Source organism: Scatophagus argus, chromosome 6, assembly GCF_020382885.2.
Source record: "Scatophagus argus isolate fScaArg1 chromosome 6, fScaArg1.pri, whole genome shotgun sequence".
Lineage (NCBI taxonomy): Eukaryota > Metazoa > Chordata > Actinopteri > Scatophagidae > Scatophagus > Scatophagus argus.
In genome coordinates, this window is record NC_058498.1 from 25,764,533 (window position 1) to 25,783,440 (window position 18,908).

An 18,908-nucleotide genomic window follows, 5' to 3' on the forward strand; every position below is an offset into this window, starting at 1 on the left:
GTGGCTATATATTGGTATATATACCTTTAATCTTATATGTTATTTTAATCAGATGAAATTCTCTCTAAACTTAAATATGTCGTACATGTTTCTATCATTACCAGGCTGCATACAAAATGCTTCTGTGACATGCTGTCAGAGTGAAGGGTGTCATCCTGCATGCTTGAACTCAATTAGATTTCAGTAACCATGGTACTGTGGTAAAAAGAGCATGAACCATAAGTGAAACTCCTTTGATCAATAAAGGTTTATTAAAATATTATTAAAGGTGAAGGGGAGCCTGAATTCCTCCCACTTTGTGCAAACATTCCTCAAGGAAATCCAAAAAAATTCTTAATGAGACCACTGAATGAATATTGTTTTTCTTTAATAATTATCATTGATTTTTTTTATTTGTTTATTTTCAGATGGAAAAACCTGGTGGAGGCAGGGGGTGTCAACTGCAGAGCATCACCTGAAGAACTGGAAGGTGAGCATGAGTTTGTGAATGAGAATCAGAAGGAAAAGTAGGCCAGTAGGATTTGTACTGGCATGTATGTGTCACCAGTTAGCCAGTTTCCCCTACATTTCCCATTTGTTCTGGCCCTTTAGTTCCTGCTAGACACTGCAGAGAAACTGATTTCACAAGTGATGTTAAAATATTAACATTAGCTGAACAATGAGAAGGTGTTACATGTCAGTTAAGTAATTAAAGAGGTGTAGGTGACGGCTGCAAGTATCCCAGAAGGCCGTGGAGACAGGAGTTCTGTAGGCTTTCAGCCAGACACGGAGAACCCAGACACAATTTCCATGTCAAAGAGCTGATGGAACAGGATAGATCAGCTTACCTAAGGCAGCTTTCAGTTTCATGTGATACTGTATACCACTAAATTAAATATACTAAAGAAAAAGTCTTAGTGGCATTAATCGGTTATCAGTCAGTTGCTGCTTGTTTCAGATTGAAATATCTCACTACTGGAGGAACTGCCAAGAAATTTTGTTTATGAATCATAATGATTGCTTAAGTGTCTAACTAACTATTGCTAGGAGGTCAAAATTTTCCGTTATCTGGGGAAATATTCCCCAGTTTACAAGATGACTTGCACAAAATTTAGTACAAACATTCAGGGTTCACAGTGGATTTTTTTTTTTTTTTTTTTTGAACACAAGCAGCACTGTCCATGTTTTTAAGAATGAGTTTTTGTTTTATTAATATCTAATAGGTGCTGGTGACTTTGTGCTATTTCACTGATTGGTGATAATGTGCCAATGAAGAAAGAAGACTGTTAGTAAGCAAATATGGACAATAAAAGGTTTGGAGAACACAATGGTGCGTTTCATGGAGTAAAAGTGTAAAGCCATGAGGTCTCAATGTTTAGGCATTTTCTTATTTCATCAAACCATATTGTGGTTTGACTTTATTTTATGGTCAGTCAGGAAAGAGGAACAGATTTAAAATCTTTAGAAATCATCTTTAGAAATTAAAAATGGAGACAAAAAACTTATTAGAGATAGAAAGAATCAATCTCTAGCTAATGTTTCAATGTCAAATATAAAATTCTTCCCTTGTAATTTGTTTAAATGGTCTAAGTACATGAATTTCAATTTAGATATTTTAATATAGATATTTTATATAAGGAACAGTAAGGTATACATACTTTTAAAGACTTGTATAAAAATACAGTATTTGCAACATTTACTCAGTTGACCCAAAAATGTCAGTCACTTCTTCTGAAACAACTTTACACAGAATCAAAGTGATGTATAATATATTATAGACATTGCATTCTCCATTTCTTTCCACTATTAGATCCCAGTAGCAAGATGATCTGGCATCTGAAACACACTATATAGGTAAAAGTACTGGAACACACCTCTTTATTATTGAATTCAGGTATGTTATGGGGCAATTTTTCTGGGGCTCAATACTTCAACTTGGTGGCAGTGACTGTGTGACTTTGCCCCAATGTGCAAAGCAAGATCCGTTAAGACATAGTTGGAAGAGTTTGGTGTGGAAGAACTTGACTGGCCTGTGCAGAGCCCTGACCTCAACCCCAATGAACACGTTTGGGATTGGAACAGAGATTGTAAGCCAGGCCTTTTGGTTCAACATCAGTGCCTGACCTGACAAGTGCTCTACTGCTCCAACACTCCAAACTCTTGTGGAAAATCTTCCCGGAAGAGTTGCTGCGATGGTCATGTGTACTCCAATACTTTTGTCTATAAAGTGTATCAGATCATAATTGGCAGACCATTCTTCAAAGAATATGTTCTTCTTCATCGTGTGTCCCTACAATTCAAGGTCTTACACCACCTTCTTCTAGCCTAGAAAAAACTGATAAAAATTTATTCAGGGACAGATCAGTTACTTCTTCCCTCGTTCATACTTTTGGATTTGTCCCAGTCTTCACAATTATCGGACATCTATATTTGATATGTACTCTTTACACTATACACTCCTTCCCTGACATTAGTTAAATGCTATTGCCTTTGATACCTTAATTGCTAAACTCATTGTAGAAGAAGAAACAACAGCTCAGCTCTGACCTCCTCGCCCTACCTTTTTCGGAGCTAATTCCTGCCAAAACTAACTCATTTCAGTTATGTCTATGACTACATATTGGGCATCTAAATGGTAACTTAACTGTCTGAAAATATCTTAACTTAATAACATGGAACATACAGTGAAAATTACAGTAGCAAGCTTGGCTCCTCTGATTGCTGCTAATTCTCTGTAAATATATATGCTACTTACTGAGGTGGGCTTAATCTCCCAGCCCCTTAACTCAACCCTTGACTCATATTGCCACCTGCTGTTGTTGAGTTCTGGCAGGAAATTACTTCCATAGTTATAATGGCTGTATAGCCTTTAAAAATTAAATAATTTACTAGTCAAACAAGAAAATCTTTCTTTTTCTTACTTTTTTCCTTTATTGCATTTCCATTTACACTGGAATAATAACAGAAATTTGTTTGTTTACAATGGATTCATATACCTTAGCTTGTTACCTTTCAAATGGGACTAAATGTATGTATATACTCCTTATTGTTGAGGAGCTATTCTTGATTCTTTTTGGATGTGTCAGTTTAGGCATTTTTTCCTACAGTTAGTGTTTGCGCTTAAAAGGTTAAACAGAATATCACTTAATGGTTTTCTTGCTGTTACACTTAAAGTAACTGTGTCATCATTTTCATCAACACATGGCATGACTGTGCCTTCCAAACACCATAATATTAAAGATATTTAGATTTCACTCGTAGAACTATAGAATCATATGACTAGTCTGAGGTAGAACCATATTACTTAACCAAAACAATAGGGATTAATATCTGTCAGGAAGGTACGGCGTCGCTGACGCAGAGAGCTGAACCCCGATGCAGAGTCGCAAGGAGAGGCAGGGAGGAAAAGGTCCAAAATAATATTAATAATATTCTTTTAATTTTATCAAAAACTCAAAATCTCACACTTACTGTGGCAACGGAATTCAAGGACAAACAGTGGTGACAAAAAACAAGGCAAGACAAAACAAATCCTGGCATGAAGCAAACAAGCACGAGTACATAAGCAAATGCAACAAACCGACAACAGTGACAGGGAAGACGAGGACTAAATAGACAACATAACGAGAGACAGGTGAAACACATAACGAGAGGAGAACGCAATCAAGATAAACTAAAGCAAAGCTACATGAAAAAGAGACACACAGGGGAAGTGATACTTTCAATGTTTAAATTTTGATAATTAAAATCCCGTCTGTATTAAGGTATGTGTATATCTGCCTGTTTTTCCCCATTTGAACTGTTGTGATTAAAAAATTGACATGCCATTTTCAGTTGTGGGTAGCCAACAAGCAAGATCGTATTCCTTTGCACAGAGGGTAAAATGCATGAAAATTCAGAGTTACATTGACACGTCTGTGTGTGGTAACAAGGCCAGAGCTGCTGCGTGTTCCAGTGGGTGCATCATAGCTTTAATTAGTAGAGTCTGAACACCAGCCAGGGTGAGGACCCTATTGTAATGAAGAGTTTTACTTGCTAGTAAATCACTGAATCGTCCAGCTTCCATTACTAACCAACCAGGAAGCTGACACATATATAGTAATTACAGTATGTGTTCCTTGATATTGTCAGGTGATGCTGTGGGTGATGGCGTCTTTGCTGATACTGGTGGAAGATGTGTTTTCTGTAGCAGACAATAAAGAGGCTCAGTCAGACCTTCTACGTGTCTTCAGCCAGCCTTCCTGGTCACCAGCAGAGGATCTGGAACAAGACAGCAATATCCTTACACCCTGGCCTGAAGTTGTTGGTAAGTATTTTATTTTTTATCTTATTTCATCAGGTATTGTTGTTTTACTTTATTTTATGGTGAAAACAGGAAACAGGAACAGATTTATTTTTAGAAATAAAGACAGAGACAACACTTTATTAGAGATTTTTTAAAAAAAAACAGTTTTTAGCTAAGGTTTTATTGTGAAATATACCATTTTTCCCTTGTTCACTTACTCACTCTTCAAATTGTCCACTAAAACAGGCTTAAACCTTTAAAAGAAATGACTAGTGGAAATACATTTTCCTTCACTTCTACATAGGGGCCATGTCATATTGGCTGCCTGCAGACATACACTGTTTTGCTTTTATAAGGTTGGTAACGGCAATCTTTATTTTTGTTTAGTTTTTGTACAGCTAAGACACTGAAAACAGAGCTTCATAAGTTTGAAATGGAGGCCATAAAATAGCAACATATCACTCCTAGATGTCCAATATAGCCTCTGGATATTTGTCTGATATAGGCCTGTATGTATGGCCTGTTTCAACTGAGCAAGAGTTCCCATACACAACAAGGTAAAAATAATCAGTCCAATGGGCAGGTTTCTGTCATGGTTTATAGTCAAGTTCATTATGGTTAGCACAGAAATAAAATGAATGAATGTGGGATTGTATGTCTCTTTATTCTACCAGGCTGTGTGGTAACTTTCAAAATCTCTTATATGATAACTAATACTTATCAAATACTTCAATTCAAGTCAGTAATACTTATCTTATTATGCTAGCAAACTGAAATTAAAAATCTGAAATAAAAGAAACTGGCCAACCCCAAATGCTTGTATTACACAAAAAGAGTGATATTTTGTCCACCACTAGGAACTGCTCATAGTTAGGATTGTTTTAGTGGCAGACAGTGGCAGAGTAAATGGGGGAAATCTGAGAGTTTTCCATAATTAGACTTGGGGAAGCTTTAGTTACTAAAATTCTGCGGTAATTGTGGAAGTGAAAGTGGTCTGATTTTATATTATAATTATTTAGAGGGACAGTTTCATTTTACTCCAGTGTCTGTTGGGACATGCCTACAAGCTTATAGTATGAACTGAAAGGACAAGGCACAAAAAAGGTTACTATACACTTACTATAGTCTTCTAAGCAGTTACTGCACATTGTGTCAATCATTGTCATTTTTGGGGTGCTGTCAGACAAACTTAAGTTCTGTTTCTCCTCTTCTTGCTTCTGAAGCTGAATGATGCACTAAAGCATCACACTAAGATTTTCTTGTGACTGTACTCTCTCTCTAAACTTTCATAATGTTTACTACAGTTTGACATGATTGTCTGAACATTGCCCAATTCAATTGTATATGGAATAGCTGTATAATTACATGAAATATTTCAAACCCATGTGGCATGTTTTAACATGGCTGAATATGTACCTGAGCAGAGTTTGACTGAGAGGGCCCTGGACTTTTTGCCTGGGGAATATTTGTATGCATTTTTCTGTCTTTTTTTTCTTATGATTACAAGTTTTCTTTTCATAAACATCAAGGCATGAACTGACAAGCACCTATGCTGTAAAAATGAGCATTCTATAATGGTAATAACCATTCCCTTAGAAAATTACTGCATGGAGGCATTTAGAGAAAGGGCAGTGCAAAGCCATCCCCACGTAAATCGTGTTTGAAATGTTCCTGGCAACTGAGAAAGCAACTTCAACTCTTGCTGTATTTCTGCCAGCAGTTCAGATCCCCTATTGCTAATGAATAGTGGCAATACCTTTTCCACTACTCAACTGATAACCAGAGGAACACTCCATTCTAATCCTGTACATAAAATAAAGTGTGAGACGTTTTTCACCTTTCAATCTCTAAAGACCAGAGCAGATGTCTGAGGTCATATTCAGAAAGTGTGTTATTGCACAATCAGGAGTCCTCCTAAATGGCAGTAAAAGTTTGAAGCAAAGAGCTAATCATGTTGAAACCAATTTTTACTGAGCTACTGAGAAAACTCCTAAGCTGAGAGGAGGGACAGGGCTGAACTTGTCACCATAGGTGACAATCTGAGTTAATTTATTTTTCTTACTTTTTTTTAATTTGTAATTTCTTCATTTGTGTGTTGTAGCTTTATGTTTCTTGTTTTATTTTGATAGATATCATCAGTTGTAGTCTATCTGATTTTACACTTCCTGTCTTTATCTTTTCGGCCCTTTTTTGATTGTTTGCTCCTCCTCTAATTAGTTTCACCTGTGTCTTGTTAACTTGTTAACCTGTATATAACTGTGCTCTCCTTGTGTGTGTTGTCAGTTTGTCTGTGTCTTACTTTTTACTTGGCTAACCAGCTGCCTTTTGTTTGCCTTCTTCAGTTCTTTTTTAATAAGTTTATTTATTAAAGAATTTCTGTTCACTTTACCCTTGTGTCCTGTCTGCAGTTGGGACATTGTTTTTCTGACTCTACATAACAATAAGCAACAGAGATTAAGTTTTAAATTATAATAAATGTAATTTATGAAACAGTAAAATATTACTTGTGCTTGTACTTGTGGAGAGTTATGCAACCTTTCATTCCCAATATTATCAAGTTGTTTCAAGTTGTTGGTGAGTCGATTTGATTCTTACATGCTCACCTACCATCAAAACATACTACTAAAACTTCATTAGGGTTCAAAGCCCAAAGGTGATTCTGTGTTTGTTGTTAATTATTATTACTTTTGGCCAAATAAGTGGAAATGATGTGCAAGTGCTTCCCTCAGATTTAGGAGCTACTTTTACTAGTTAAATTCAAAATTCTAAATCCTAAAACTGACATTCCCCACGTTTTTAGCAGTTTTTCTTCCAATTAGAAGCTATTTTCAGCCATAGGATATTTTGTGAATACTGTATATTGGTATATGATTTTTGCTTTGTTTCCTTTATGAATAAAATTACTACTTGTTGCTTTCAAGCACAAATAAAAACAGCTTCATCCTCTTCATTTGCACTCTAATAGATTTTAAATAAGGGAATTTAACTAACTGGAGTTGACATACCAGATAGTATGTTTACATACACCAGAAATTTGGGAGTTGAGACCTTTCCACAGAGAGAGGAAAACAAACCTTCTGAGCCCCTGAGGCAGAATAATAAAAGAGTGCCTGATGGAAGAGCTACTGAAACAACCCAGCTGAACATTCACATGTCTATCTAAGGAGCTGTTTAAATACCAAGTAAGGGCTAAACAATGAGACCCAGACACCCAATCCTGGATGAGCCCCCCAATATATCTCTAAAAGACCAGGGGATGTGGAGAATGACAAGTTAGATTTTAAACCGGGATAAATGAAGAGGGAAACAGTTCAGTAACCTAAAATAAAGAGTTCATGTCAATAAAACAAAAATAAACTCTCTAACAAGATTCCAGGAAAAAACAAAGAAAAAGCCTACTTTTCAAATGTAAAAGACCAGTCTGCCTAACCCAAAATGCACAGATTTTGCTGTTTGGCCCAAATGTATTATTGGTGGCTCAAGCTTTATAAGGGCCAGGCCTTGATTAAAGAAGTAGCCTCAGCTGCAGTTCATCATTCACTGTAGGTGAAGAGAAGGGGAGAGAAGCACACACACACACACACACACACACACATAAACATATCGACTCAGTACTGCAGTTGTAACATATATAGTTATAATATTTTGATATACTATTTTTATTTTGTATAACCCAAATGCTTGCAAGCACTTGGCGACAGTAGAAAACTGCCTTTTAGAAGACAGAAACCTCAGAGCAGACCCCGGGTCTGGATGGGCGGCCATCTGCCTTGACCGGGTGGATTGAGAAAGAGACAGGCAGACAGACAGGAGAGAGAGAAAGAGAGAGAAAGAGAGATGAGGGGGGGCATAATGACATTGAATGATGATGAAGTATACAGAAGATACTATGGTGATTATGATAACAATGGTAGTAACAATAATAATGGTCGTAGTACAGAGTAGTAATAGAATTAAAAAAGATTATGACTAAACAGTAGTAATCGCAGCGACTTTCAAGCAGGACCGCAGTAGAAGGTCCAACCACGATCCATGGGAACCTGCGAGACGAGAAAGCACTAGGACTCCCTGGTTCTTGTGGGTAATCATGCAGCAACATTCTGGATTAGCTGGAGAGTCTTTAGAGACTTATTGGGGAAACCTGATAAAAGGGAGTTACAGTCATCCAGCCTAAAACTAATAAATGCATAGATTATTTTTTCTGCATCTTTCTGATCCAGAATGTTCCTAATTTTTGCAATATTGTAGAGGTGAAATAATACAGTCTTTGAAATGTGTGTTATGTGTGAGTTAAAGGACATGTCCTGATTCAGGATAACTCCTAGATTCCTTACAGCGGATCTTGAGGCCAAGGCTAAACCATCTACAGTTGCTCTATCATTGGATAATTTGTTTCTAAGGTGTTTAGGGCTCAGAACAATAATTTCACTTTTGTCTGAATTTAGAAGCAAAAAATTGCAAGTCATCCAGGTTTTTATGTCTTTAAGATATGCCTGAAGTTTGGCTAGCTAATTTCTTTCCTCTGGTTTCATTGACAAGGACAGCTGTGTGTCATCTTCGTAACAGTGAAAATGTATGGAGTGTTTCCTAATAATATCACTGATGGGGAGCATATAAAGGGTGAATAGTATTGGCCTGAGCACAGATCCTTGAAGAACTCCATGACTAACCTTTGTGAGTATAGACAATGCATCAATTGAGATAGATCTGATAAATAGGACTGAAATCAGATCAATGAAGTTTCTTTAATGCCAGTTAGGTGTTCCAATCTGTGTAATACAATAGAATGGTCAGTGGTGTCAAATGCAGCACTAAGGTTTAACAGTACAAGGACAAGGATAAGCCCCTCATCTGATGCAAGTAGGAGGTCATTTGTGACTTTGACCAGTGCTGTCTCTGTGCTATGATGAACTCTAAAGCAAGATTGAAAATACTCAGTTAAACTATCATTATGTAGAAAGTCACATAGCTGATTGGCGACTGTTCTCTCAAGGCTCTTGGACAGAAATGGAAGACTGATATTGCTTAAAACCTCTGGGTCAAGTGTGTGCTTTTTAAGGAGAGGTTTGACTACAGCTACTTTAAAGGACTGGGGTACATAGCCTGTTATTAGGGAGACTGATCATATCCAATAGACAGGTGCTAAGTAAGGGTGAAACTTCTTTGAGCAGCTTAGGGGTGGGGTCTAAGAGGCATGTTGTTGGTTTAGATGAAAATATGAATGAATTTAGCTGATGAAGTGGGAGCTGTTTCTAAGACTCCTGTGTCTGAAGGCAGATCAGTACCAGTTGTGGTCTGTAGGTGTTGAATTTTGTCTGTAATGACTATAAAAGGTTGTAAAGTCATTGCTGCTGAGGGTTGCAGGGATACAAGGCTTGATAGCACTGTGGCTCTCTCAGGACCGTGTTGACTGTTCCTGCATCCCTTCTCAAGACCAAAGGTATCCAAGCTGTTGCAGTCAAGGCTCCCAAGTTCTGTAACTTCCTGCGTTTATTCATGGCAGACAGCCAGAACCCTACTGTACATTAGCTGCAGAGGAGCAGTAAAAGCAGACACCAACAGTTTGTGTGTGCATATTTGTGTTCAGTTTAGCCTAAAGTCAGCCTTCACCAGAAACTCTGTTTCTCTCTGTTATCATAGAGTGTCTTTTCTTTTTACCATCTCTTCTCTTACATTCATGAAAAATATACATTTCCCCTCCATTCTGCAGTCAAATAATTGTGAATTACAGTACATTATCATGGATTTCTGCAGCTACACACTTGCTGATGCAGAGATTCAGAAACAAAAGTGAACATACTTTTTTGAAGATTTTTAATCCCAAAAGTTTAGAAATAGTCTCTGTGCTCTTCTTGACTCCAGGTGTTATTCCTCAGATAAGTACACCAGACATTCCCCAAGGCTCTGCCATCCAAAGCTTGCCAGCTTGCAACAGCTTTCTGCCAGTTAGCAGAGTTGTTTATTTATCCAAACAGCAGCATTTGTCCATCCATTCAGGTCTATTAGTACAATTAACCACACAGAAAGCCATACTATTCATCCAGTATTTGCATGAAAAATTCTCCAGAGAGCACTAATACTACAAACACAGCTGAGAGTCAAGCTGTCAAGCAGACAGCTCTTTAAGCCTCAATTAATGGGCTATAATTTAAAAGAGTGAGTTAAAAATTCATCTCCCATGCAGTTGTCATGAGCAGTGACTTTTTTATGAGGCTGTAAACAAGGTTATTTCTGCTTTGAAGTTGGGCATTTTTAACATGGGAGTTTATGGAGATTGACTTACGTAAGGACCCAGCCTTAAGTAGCCATTTTAGGAACTGCAGTTCCTGAAATGGCATTTCCGCGTTGACTTCATTTTTCTGCCCTAACAGCTGTTGCCCAGTGGAAGCTAAATCAGAGCTTAAAACAGAGTGAATATTGGACGTACACCCAGCGTGTGGACAAAACCAACACATTTGACATATCAACTTTATAAGGTGATACCATGTGTTTACATCTTGTTCTGCTGGACCTAAGTGGCCAGAAAATATTACTGCTTGGCCACTGTTGTGTAGTTGTAGTATAAATTATATCCTCAGTGTATCTAGTAGTTATCTCATGCTCCACTAGGATGTAACCAAAAAGGCATCAAATAAAGTCATGTTAAAGTCAAGTTTCAATCCTGATTGCCTTTCTGTCTGCTTAATCCTGATTGCCTGATCACTTCCCAGTCCAGAACTGATAAATATATCTCACTGATGTACACTTTTGATCAATCCCTCACTGTTTAATCACTTGTGTTACCATGAACTGCATCACTTTACAGATATTTGTAATGAAACTGCTCCTAAATGCACATGAAAACTTGATTTGGGAAGCAAAAATCAGGTCTTTCTTCAACATCAAGATTTTTTGATGCTTTCACAGAATTCAGAAATTTCAAATACTACACGTGAGTTATAATATTTGCATTTTGGAAATCAAATAATTGACTATCCAGGTGTTCTGTGTGTTTTTCCTTTTTCTTGTAGAGTGGTCACTAATGCAGGAAGAGGAAAACCAACAGAACAGATGGCGGCGCTCCCTTCATGACCCAAAGTCACCCAAAATATCAAGGCGGAACCACAAGAAGACCAAGAGCAGTCACAATTGCCACTTGCAGAGGAAGAAGATACGGGTGCGGGACCTCGGTCTTGGTTACAACTCAGATGAGATTGTTCTCTTTAAGTACTGTGTTGGCACATGCCACAGTTCCCGCAAAAACTATGACTTGGCACTCAAAGCTCTGATGGACGACAGAAGCATCTCCAGCAAGAGGGTCAGCAGTCACCCTTGTTGTCGTCCTACACGCTATGAGACTGTGTCCTTCATGGATACTAAGACTATGTGGCAGACAATTAAGTGGCTCTCAGCGGCCAACTGCAGCTGTGTGGGCTGATTGCAAAGATGCGTGACTATATGCAGTCGGCAAACACAGAAAGGCTCTTGTGAAAAAATAGGATGCCTGGAGGCCTGGTCGCCATAGTGGGATGACTAAATCCTGGCTCATTCCAGCAGCCAGTGCTGTCCCACCGCAAATAGCTTGGCTGTTTTTAATTGAAGTTCAGGTATCTTCAGATAGATCTTCGGATAGCAACCAGTCTGTGGCAGTGAAAGGTTTCTTTAAATGCCACCAGCAGTAAGTACAAAGGACGAAATTAATACTGTACTAGTCCATAGTGGATTATATTTTGTGTCCTTCATTCAGCCTTCATTGAAGGCTTTTGGGTAATGCAAAGCCTCTTTTGTAGGTCTTTAGGTGTTTGGCAAAGAAGCACTGAGTTGTAAACTGATGTTTTGACTGAGAGCTGTTGATTTCACCAGCAATCTGCAGAAAGTCATAGTACCTGATCAGTAATTTAGTGAATATATAAGCTACTCTTCAACTAGAAGTTAACATTAGAAGAGGCAAACTGCATGCAGACATTTGTGGCTGAAACAGGAAGAGTAACATTTGTCTTGATTTCTGTTCACGGATTACTAACTTGTGCCACTTAAAGGTGGTGCAAGTAATTCTTGAGAGAGACAGTTATTGAGTCTCGATCCAAAGTGTTGGCATTTGCTGACCTGAAAATGAGACTAAACAGTCAAGTATCTTTCTCCAGAACTGTTTACCCCACCTTCAATTAACAGACTGGAATCTCTCCCATGAACTTTATGGGATGTCAAAGATAATACAACCTTAACCATACAATTTAACAATAACTTAATGCCACCCATCCCATTGAGATTGTTTATCAAAGCTTTTCATCAGAGTGAACATGGAAAGGTCGAAACAAGTTTGCCAAATTCTACAAAAAAACTTTATTGATCAAACAATATTGATCAACAGGTTTGACACACAGCATAAAAGGAAGCTATGTGCCTTTTATTTGAACTGCTGCTGGTGGCTATTAAAAAAACTTTTTTTATGTTATATTTCTACAAAACAATACAGTATAATGAACTACATACTGTATTTTATTATACTGTTTTGTTTTGCAATTCCAAAACAAAAACTGCCATTAAATGTATAATTTAAAGTTAAAGATGATTGATGGTTTTACATTTGGTTTGAATTGTGATTCATCAACTTCAAATGTCCGCATGTACATTTGGGAAGACATTTTAACACTGACATTTTGTTCTGTCAGCCTGTTGACAACTTAGCTAGCCAACAAAGCCAAGTCACTTATTTGTTCAAGTCATAGTGATCAAAAAACAAGTCTACCTTATCCCTTTTAGGTTGAACCTTGCTTTCTTGGTGTACATCCACACTACAGCTGTGTTTAAATATAGATTTTTTTCTTCTTATTGGTTCTGTTATAGCCTACGATACTTCCATTATTTGCCAAAAGTCTATGATGGAACCATATGTGATTTCTGGACATTTCTGAATCATGTGCAAAGCTTTATTAAAACAAAGTTTAGACAATATGACAAATCAACCAAAAAATCAGTTTGACCAGTTTAAAGACCAAATACTATGATGTAAAGACATAGATGTTCTTCAGATTTTTCTGTTTAGTTTTGTAAATACAATGGTTTTCATAAGACCAAAATTTGCACTCACCATGTGATACAACTCTACCTTTCCTTCCAGGGCAGCTCTGTTTCTAACAATCTGGTCAAGGAAATTTTATGGAAGCAACTGTAGTTGTTTTTCAAAGTCCTAAAAATTCTCTCAAACCCACACACACATACACATGCGCAGTCACATGGTTTTTGTTTATAAATATAAAAGTATTTTACTTTCTTTATTTTAGTGGATGACATATATAATGCTTTACATGACCCCAGTGGTTTTCTAAGTCCATCAAAGCAGATCAGATTATAACATACTGCCTTTTAGCCAAGCCAATTGTAAATGCCACAATGGCTTTGGAGCTTGTTTCAACACAGCTTGTTTACATCTCTGGCAACAGTCTATTGTAAGATGCCATTACAAATGTAGTTATGAGCCAGTCAATCAATGAAACAGCTTTTCACCACATGTTCTATTTCTAGATCCTGTGTGACGAGATTCCACTCATATATAGTTTAAGCAAAGCAAGTGTGGAAAATCAGTTTGAAGGTCATTTCTAATGCCTCTGTATCTGCTGTAGAGCAAATGACATTAATATGATGACATCTACAGAAGATTAACGACTGAAACAGGTTTGCAAAGAACCCATTTAGGCTCCAACCTTTATCACCACTAATGTAACTTCACACAATGTGAAATGCAATATAAATTGATAATGACTGTAATTATAAATTACTATAAATTTTTGGAACTGGAACAAAACAATTTGCTGTATCAGTTATTGATATAAAGCAGGGGTCATCAAACTTGTTCAAGAGCCAGATTTTTTGAAGAAGACAGTGTGGGGACCAAACTTTCAAAATAAAAATGTATATATTTATTTAGCCCTAATTAGCCCACTGTTGTTCAGTTGGTCAAGGAAAATAAACCCAAGTGATGTTTCTAGTGTCTAAGAAGCAAGCTTTGTGATTCTCAAAGGGTACAGATGAACCTCACTTATAGGCCTTTACATGGGGAGGCCCATGCAGCTTCTCATCTCATACCCCACCCCCCTGCTGTTATTATGAAAATGGTGTGGTCAAAAACACCCAAGTCAGTCAGGTGTGCAGGATACATGTGTCGCTAATGCAAAGCAAATGACTACCTAAGTCAAGAGTTTCAAAAAGAAAGGCCAGGTAACAGAGAGAGCAAGAAAATAAAAGGAGCAGATTTGTCTCAACAAAAAAAAATAAGCAAAGAAGCACTAGGTATGGCAGGTGAAGCTAAACATGGCAAAGTTGAGAGGCCAAGCAGGCTAGCATATAAAGCTTTAGCTAGCTTAACAGATAGCTTAATTTTTAAAGTAATGTTAGTATGTTGTTTTAACAGCAGCGACTCTACTCCGAGCTCCTCCCGGGTGACAGAGCTCTTCACCCTATCCTTAAGGGAGCACCCCACCACCCTGCGGAGGAAGCTCATTTGGGCCGCTTGTATCCGAGATCTCGTTCTTTCGGTCATGACCCAAAGTTCATGACCATAGGTGAGGGTAGGAAAGCAGATGGACTGGTAAATCGAGGTCCTCACCTTTCGGCTCAGCTCCTTCTTCACCATGACGGACTGATACATTGACCGCATTACTGCTGTTGCTGCACTGATCCGTCTGTCAATTTCACGCTCCCATTTTCCCTCACTCATGAACAAGACCTCGAGATACTTGTACTCCTCCACTTGAGGCAGGAGCTCTCCTCCGACCTGGAGGGGGCAGACCACCTGTTTCTGGTTGAGAACCATGGTCTCGGATTTTGAGGTGCTGATTCTCATCCCAGCCGCTTCACACTCAGATGCAAACCTCCCCAGTGCACACTGAAGGTCTTGGCTCGAAGAAGCCAACAGGACAACATCGTCCGCAAAAAGCAGAGATGAAATCCTGTGGTTCTCAAGCCAGACACCCTCCGGCCCCTGGCTGTGCGTAGAAATCCTGTTCATGAAAATGATGAACAGGACCAGTGGCAAAGGGCAGACCTGCCTCCAGTCCTATGATATTAGCCTCTATCAGAAACAGAGTCACAGAGTAGGTCCACTGTGGGAGAGACCAGTCAGCCTCTGTTTAACGTCTTAATATAATCATTTCAGGTGACAACCATATACTCTATACAGTATTTACAACACAGTTTTATAAGTACTTTGCTAAATGTACCCTACAAGATTAAATTTGATAAATGAAAAGCAAATTTATTTGTTTAACCACAATGTCATCTCATGATTTCAGCAAGTGTGCTGCTGTCACCCCAAGGGAATGGCCAGCTTGGGATCAGGGTGGTTTGATGGTGGGTCTAAGAAGTAGAGAGCACGGACTTGGAGAAAAATCTGATTCTGTATAATGGACAAATTGTGAATTAGGAATTGTGAATTTGGGGGGGGTCATTGCTCACAATCTTATTGATGGCCTGGGCCTCTTACATTGGTGAGTAGATTTATGTCAGCACATTTTCTGATTTCATTAATATTCTGCAGGCCAGATGGGAGCTGTTTGGGGACCAGAGGTGGCTATGGGCAGCCAGCTGATGATCACCCCCAGACAGCAGTGACAATTACAGTGACAGTATTTTTTAAAAAAAGAAAAAAATATATTTGTTTTACATTTGAGCATGGTAACAATGGTATGATTCAAGTTAGTAAGAAATTGTGGTTCATCATCCCTCACTGGCTTCCTACCCAACAACAATGAAAGTAGTGCTAGTCCAATTTAAACGTGTACTATCCTGTGTTTGTGGGGGTGTTTTTCCTAACTGTTGCCCACAGTTGAAATGCTTATGAAAAAATGTTTCTAAATTAATTGAACTTATTTACACTGTTTATTACAATATGAATTACATTTGCAAAACATTTTTTTTTTCAGTTCATTATCTGCATTGTGTGTAGCACATTATATGCGGGCTTAGGATGTAAATAGTATTCTTCAATTTCATAGGTACACATAAGGATTACATTTTTAATGTAATCTTAACAACACCATAATACATTTTGTGCAAGTTTTGTTTCACCTTGTTCCACTCCTCTTTGCACTTCAAAAATCAGAGTCGACCACATATAACTTAACATGAAAAACTGTTTCAGCTTCCAGTCCTTCCATATCTGACCAATTAAAAAAAGAATTTGGACCCTCAATGTCGGAAGTTTACAATGGAACATCGCATGATGATGGTGGAATATTTATTCTAGACATGTAATAGCTCACATTTGAGTATTTTAAGTTCAGCTTCATTGAAAACCAGTCTAAAAATATTGATGTTAGGCTTTGGCCTGTTTTGTACTTTGCTTTTTAGCAGTGCGTGTCTCCCAGGGGTGTGTTTCCAAAGATAACACTGGGATAACAAAGCACCTCATATTTTTTGTTATTATACTTCATTTGGCTCTGCTTTATACTGCTCTGTCTTTTTTATTGGGTCATCAAATGCTTGCAGCCAAGGTTGCACAAAATCAAAATTGCTTTTAGTCAGGCTATACCAACTCATGTTTTTATGACAGCCAACAGAGGTTGCACTATTATGAAACAAAACAGAAACTGTCAACAATTTCCAGAAAAAATTTTAATAAAACCTACTGTACTTTATTATTCAGCTTCTCTACCTTTTAATCAAAGCATTGTCTGAGTTAGATAGTTTTGTTAATACTCCACAAATATAAACCATCCATGTTACTGACAGCTTTATTATATGTATGGTTAGCTACCAGCATACAACATATATATAAATTTAGAGAAGTTTTGGACTTACTGGAAGAATAGATTCACCTTTTCCTGAGTTATGCTGTTTACCTCTGCTTTGTGCTAAGATTAAATCAGTACAGATGATTGGTTGATGATGGGTGCTTCTCATTTGTCTATATGTATGTGTGTGTGTATATATATATACACACGCACACACACCCACACACACATACAATTGTGTGTTGAAGGTGGTCCAATGCTGACAACATAATTTCTGATATTTCTGATGCCTTCTGTACCTAGATGCTATACATCATGTTGCCTTAATATAAATGTATTTATTGTTTAAATTATTATATTTATTCTTTATTTGTATTAAACCTGCTCTGTGCATGTTTATTAATGAAGTAGCCATGTATATCTTTGTTTTTCTGTTTTTGTTTGTTTTTTCATTTTTATATAGAAAAATCTGTATTTATTAAAGAAAAAAGCAACGCTTTACCTGAAGTATTTTGAGGCATCATGAAGCCCATTACATTTATACTGATTTAACAAGCTGCTCAGTGTATTTTTCTTACCAACTGATTTGACATCAGTTTCATCCCAACCATGTTCATTATGAAGTGGATGAAGTCTTGAGCCTGCCACTAGAATAACAATTACACTACTTCAGTGTTCAGTTCTAGTCATGAGTCACATAACAACCCGCTAATCAAAGCTCTGGCTGTTGCTCTGTAGGTTACTTAGTAAAAGGTGCCACACTGCTTATATATCTTTAAATTAAAGAGAGACATTTTTTAATTAAAAGCAGTCATAAGTGGAAGCGGTAAATAAACCAAAAAACAAATGTTTTAAAAAATTTTTTACATTGTTTCAATGCTCTGTTTGAACATTTATTTCATTTGAAAAATTTGAAATCACCAGATTTGGAGATACATGTTTTATTTTATTTTATTTTTTTATTTTTTTTTTTTAATTAATCAATTTTTAAAAAATTTTTCAATGATCAATTTCATTAAATTAAATTGCCATTGTAACTATAATAAGCAGTCTATAACAATTCTGACTGCACAGAAACCAGAGATGGAAAGAATAATATTCAATTTACTGATTGACTGAAAAATACAGATTTTATATACACATACACAAAATACACCAATTTTTGGTCTAATGGTTAGTCTTGGTCCATAATTACCACTACATCAATTAGAACTAACTAATGTAGGCCTAAATGTGCTTACGATGTCTCAGTCCCTCGATACATTACCTGACTATAGTTGTGTCTGGGCCAGTGTGAAAGTTTAGTCTAAACTGTGATCAGCCTGTCCCGCTCCATGTACAGCCAAGGAACACCACCAGGTGCCTGCACTGGCATCCCTGCCAGAGAGCCAACAATCTGCACACACAGACTCCTTTCTGATTCACTGAGTCTGCAGCACAGGACCACCACAGTGTTTTTACAATAGGACTATGCTGCGCTGTATATCACTACAAATTACATATGACAGTATTGTTTACAGTTAAAAACTTAAAAAAAAACCTTCTTTGTTGTCACAATACTATATTATCTCAGATATATTAAGACTTTTTAACATTGTATCCTAAAATGCCTTCTGACCTCTATTTGTGTACATTATAAATAATAAAAGATTCTAAAAAGCCTTTTGTCTGGCATTTATCCAGTTTCCACTGTGAAGTCTACAACTTCAACAGCACTCTTTCTACACTACTCCCATGCTTCATAAAGTATTTAAAATCAATGGATCCATTCCGTTTCTCATCACCAGCGCCTTAAAAGTCCTTCCCATTCACCCCAAGCACTGGCATCTCTTTGGCATCTGTTGGAAAGATGCGTATTACTTTGCAGTACATTTGACCTGTGGGTGCAAGAGGAGCTCAAAAATGTTTGAATCTTTATCAGACGCAAACCCAGG

The 18,908-nt window shown here is 37.4% G+C and overlaps 1 protein-coding gene across 1 annotated transcript; it reads left to right on the plus strand.

Annotated features, from left to right (window-relative positions):
* The first annotated feature begins 393 nt into the window (after nt 1-393).
* On the plus strand, nt 394-11,859 carry LOC124061236 (neurturin). Its single transcript, XM_046392884.1, has 3 exons — nt 394-469; nt 4,111-4,285; nt 11,275-11,859. Exons 2-3 carry the CDS (start codon nt 4,114-4,116, stop codon nt 11,679-11,681), a joined length of 579 nt encoding a protein of 192 aa, XP_046248840.1. The 5' UTR covers nt 394-469; nt 4,111-4,113; the 3' UTR covers nt 11,682-11,859.
* Nucleotides 11,860-18,908: the final 7,049 nt, after the last annotated feature.

Coding starts and splice junctions, on each gene's coding strand:
- LOC124061236 (XM_046392884.1), top strand. CDS start 4,114: ATGCTGTGGGTGATGGCGTCTTTGCTGATACTGGTGGAAGATGTGTTT. Junction 4,286..11,274: donor ACCCTGGCCTGAAGTTGTTG/GTAAGTATTTTA, acceptor TTTTTCTTGTAG/AGTGGTCACTAATGCAGGAA.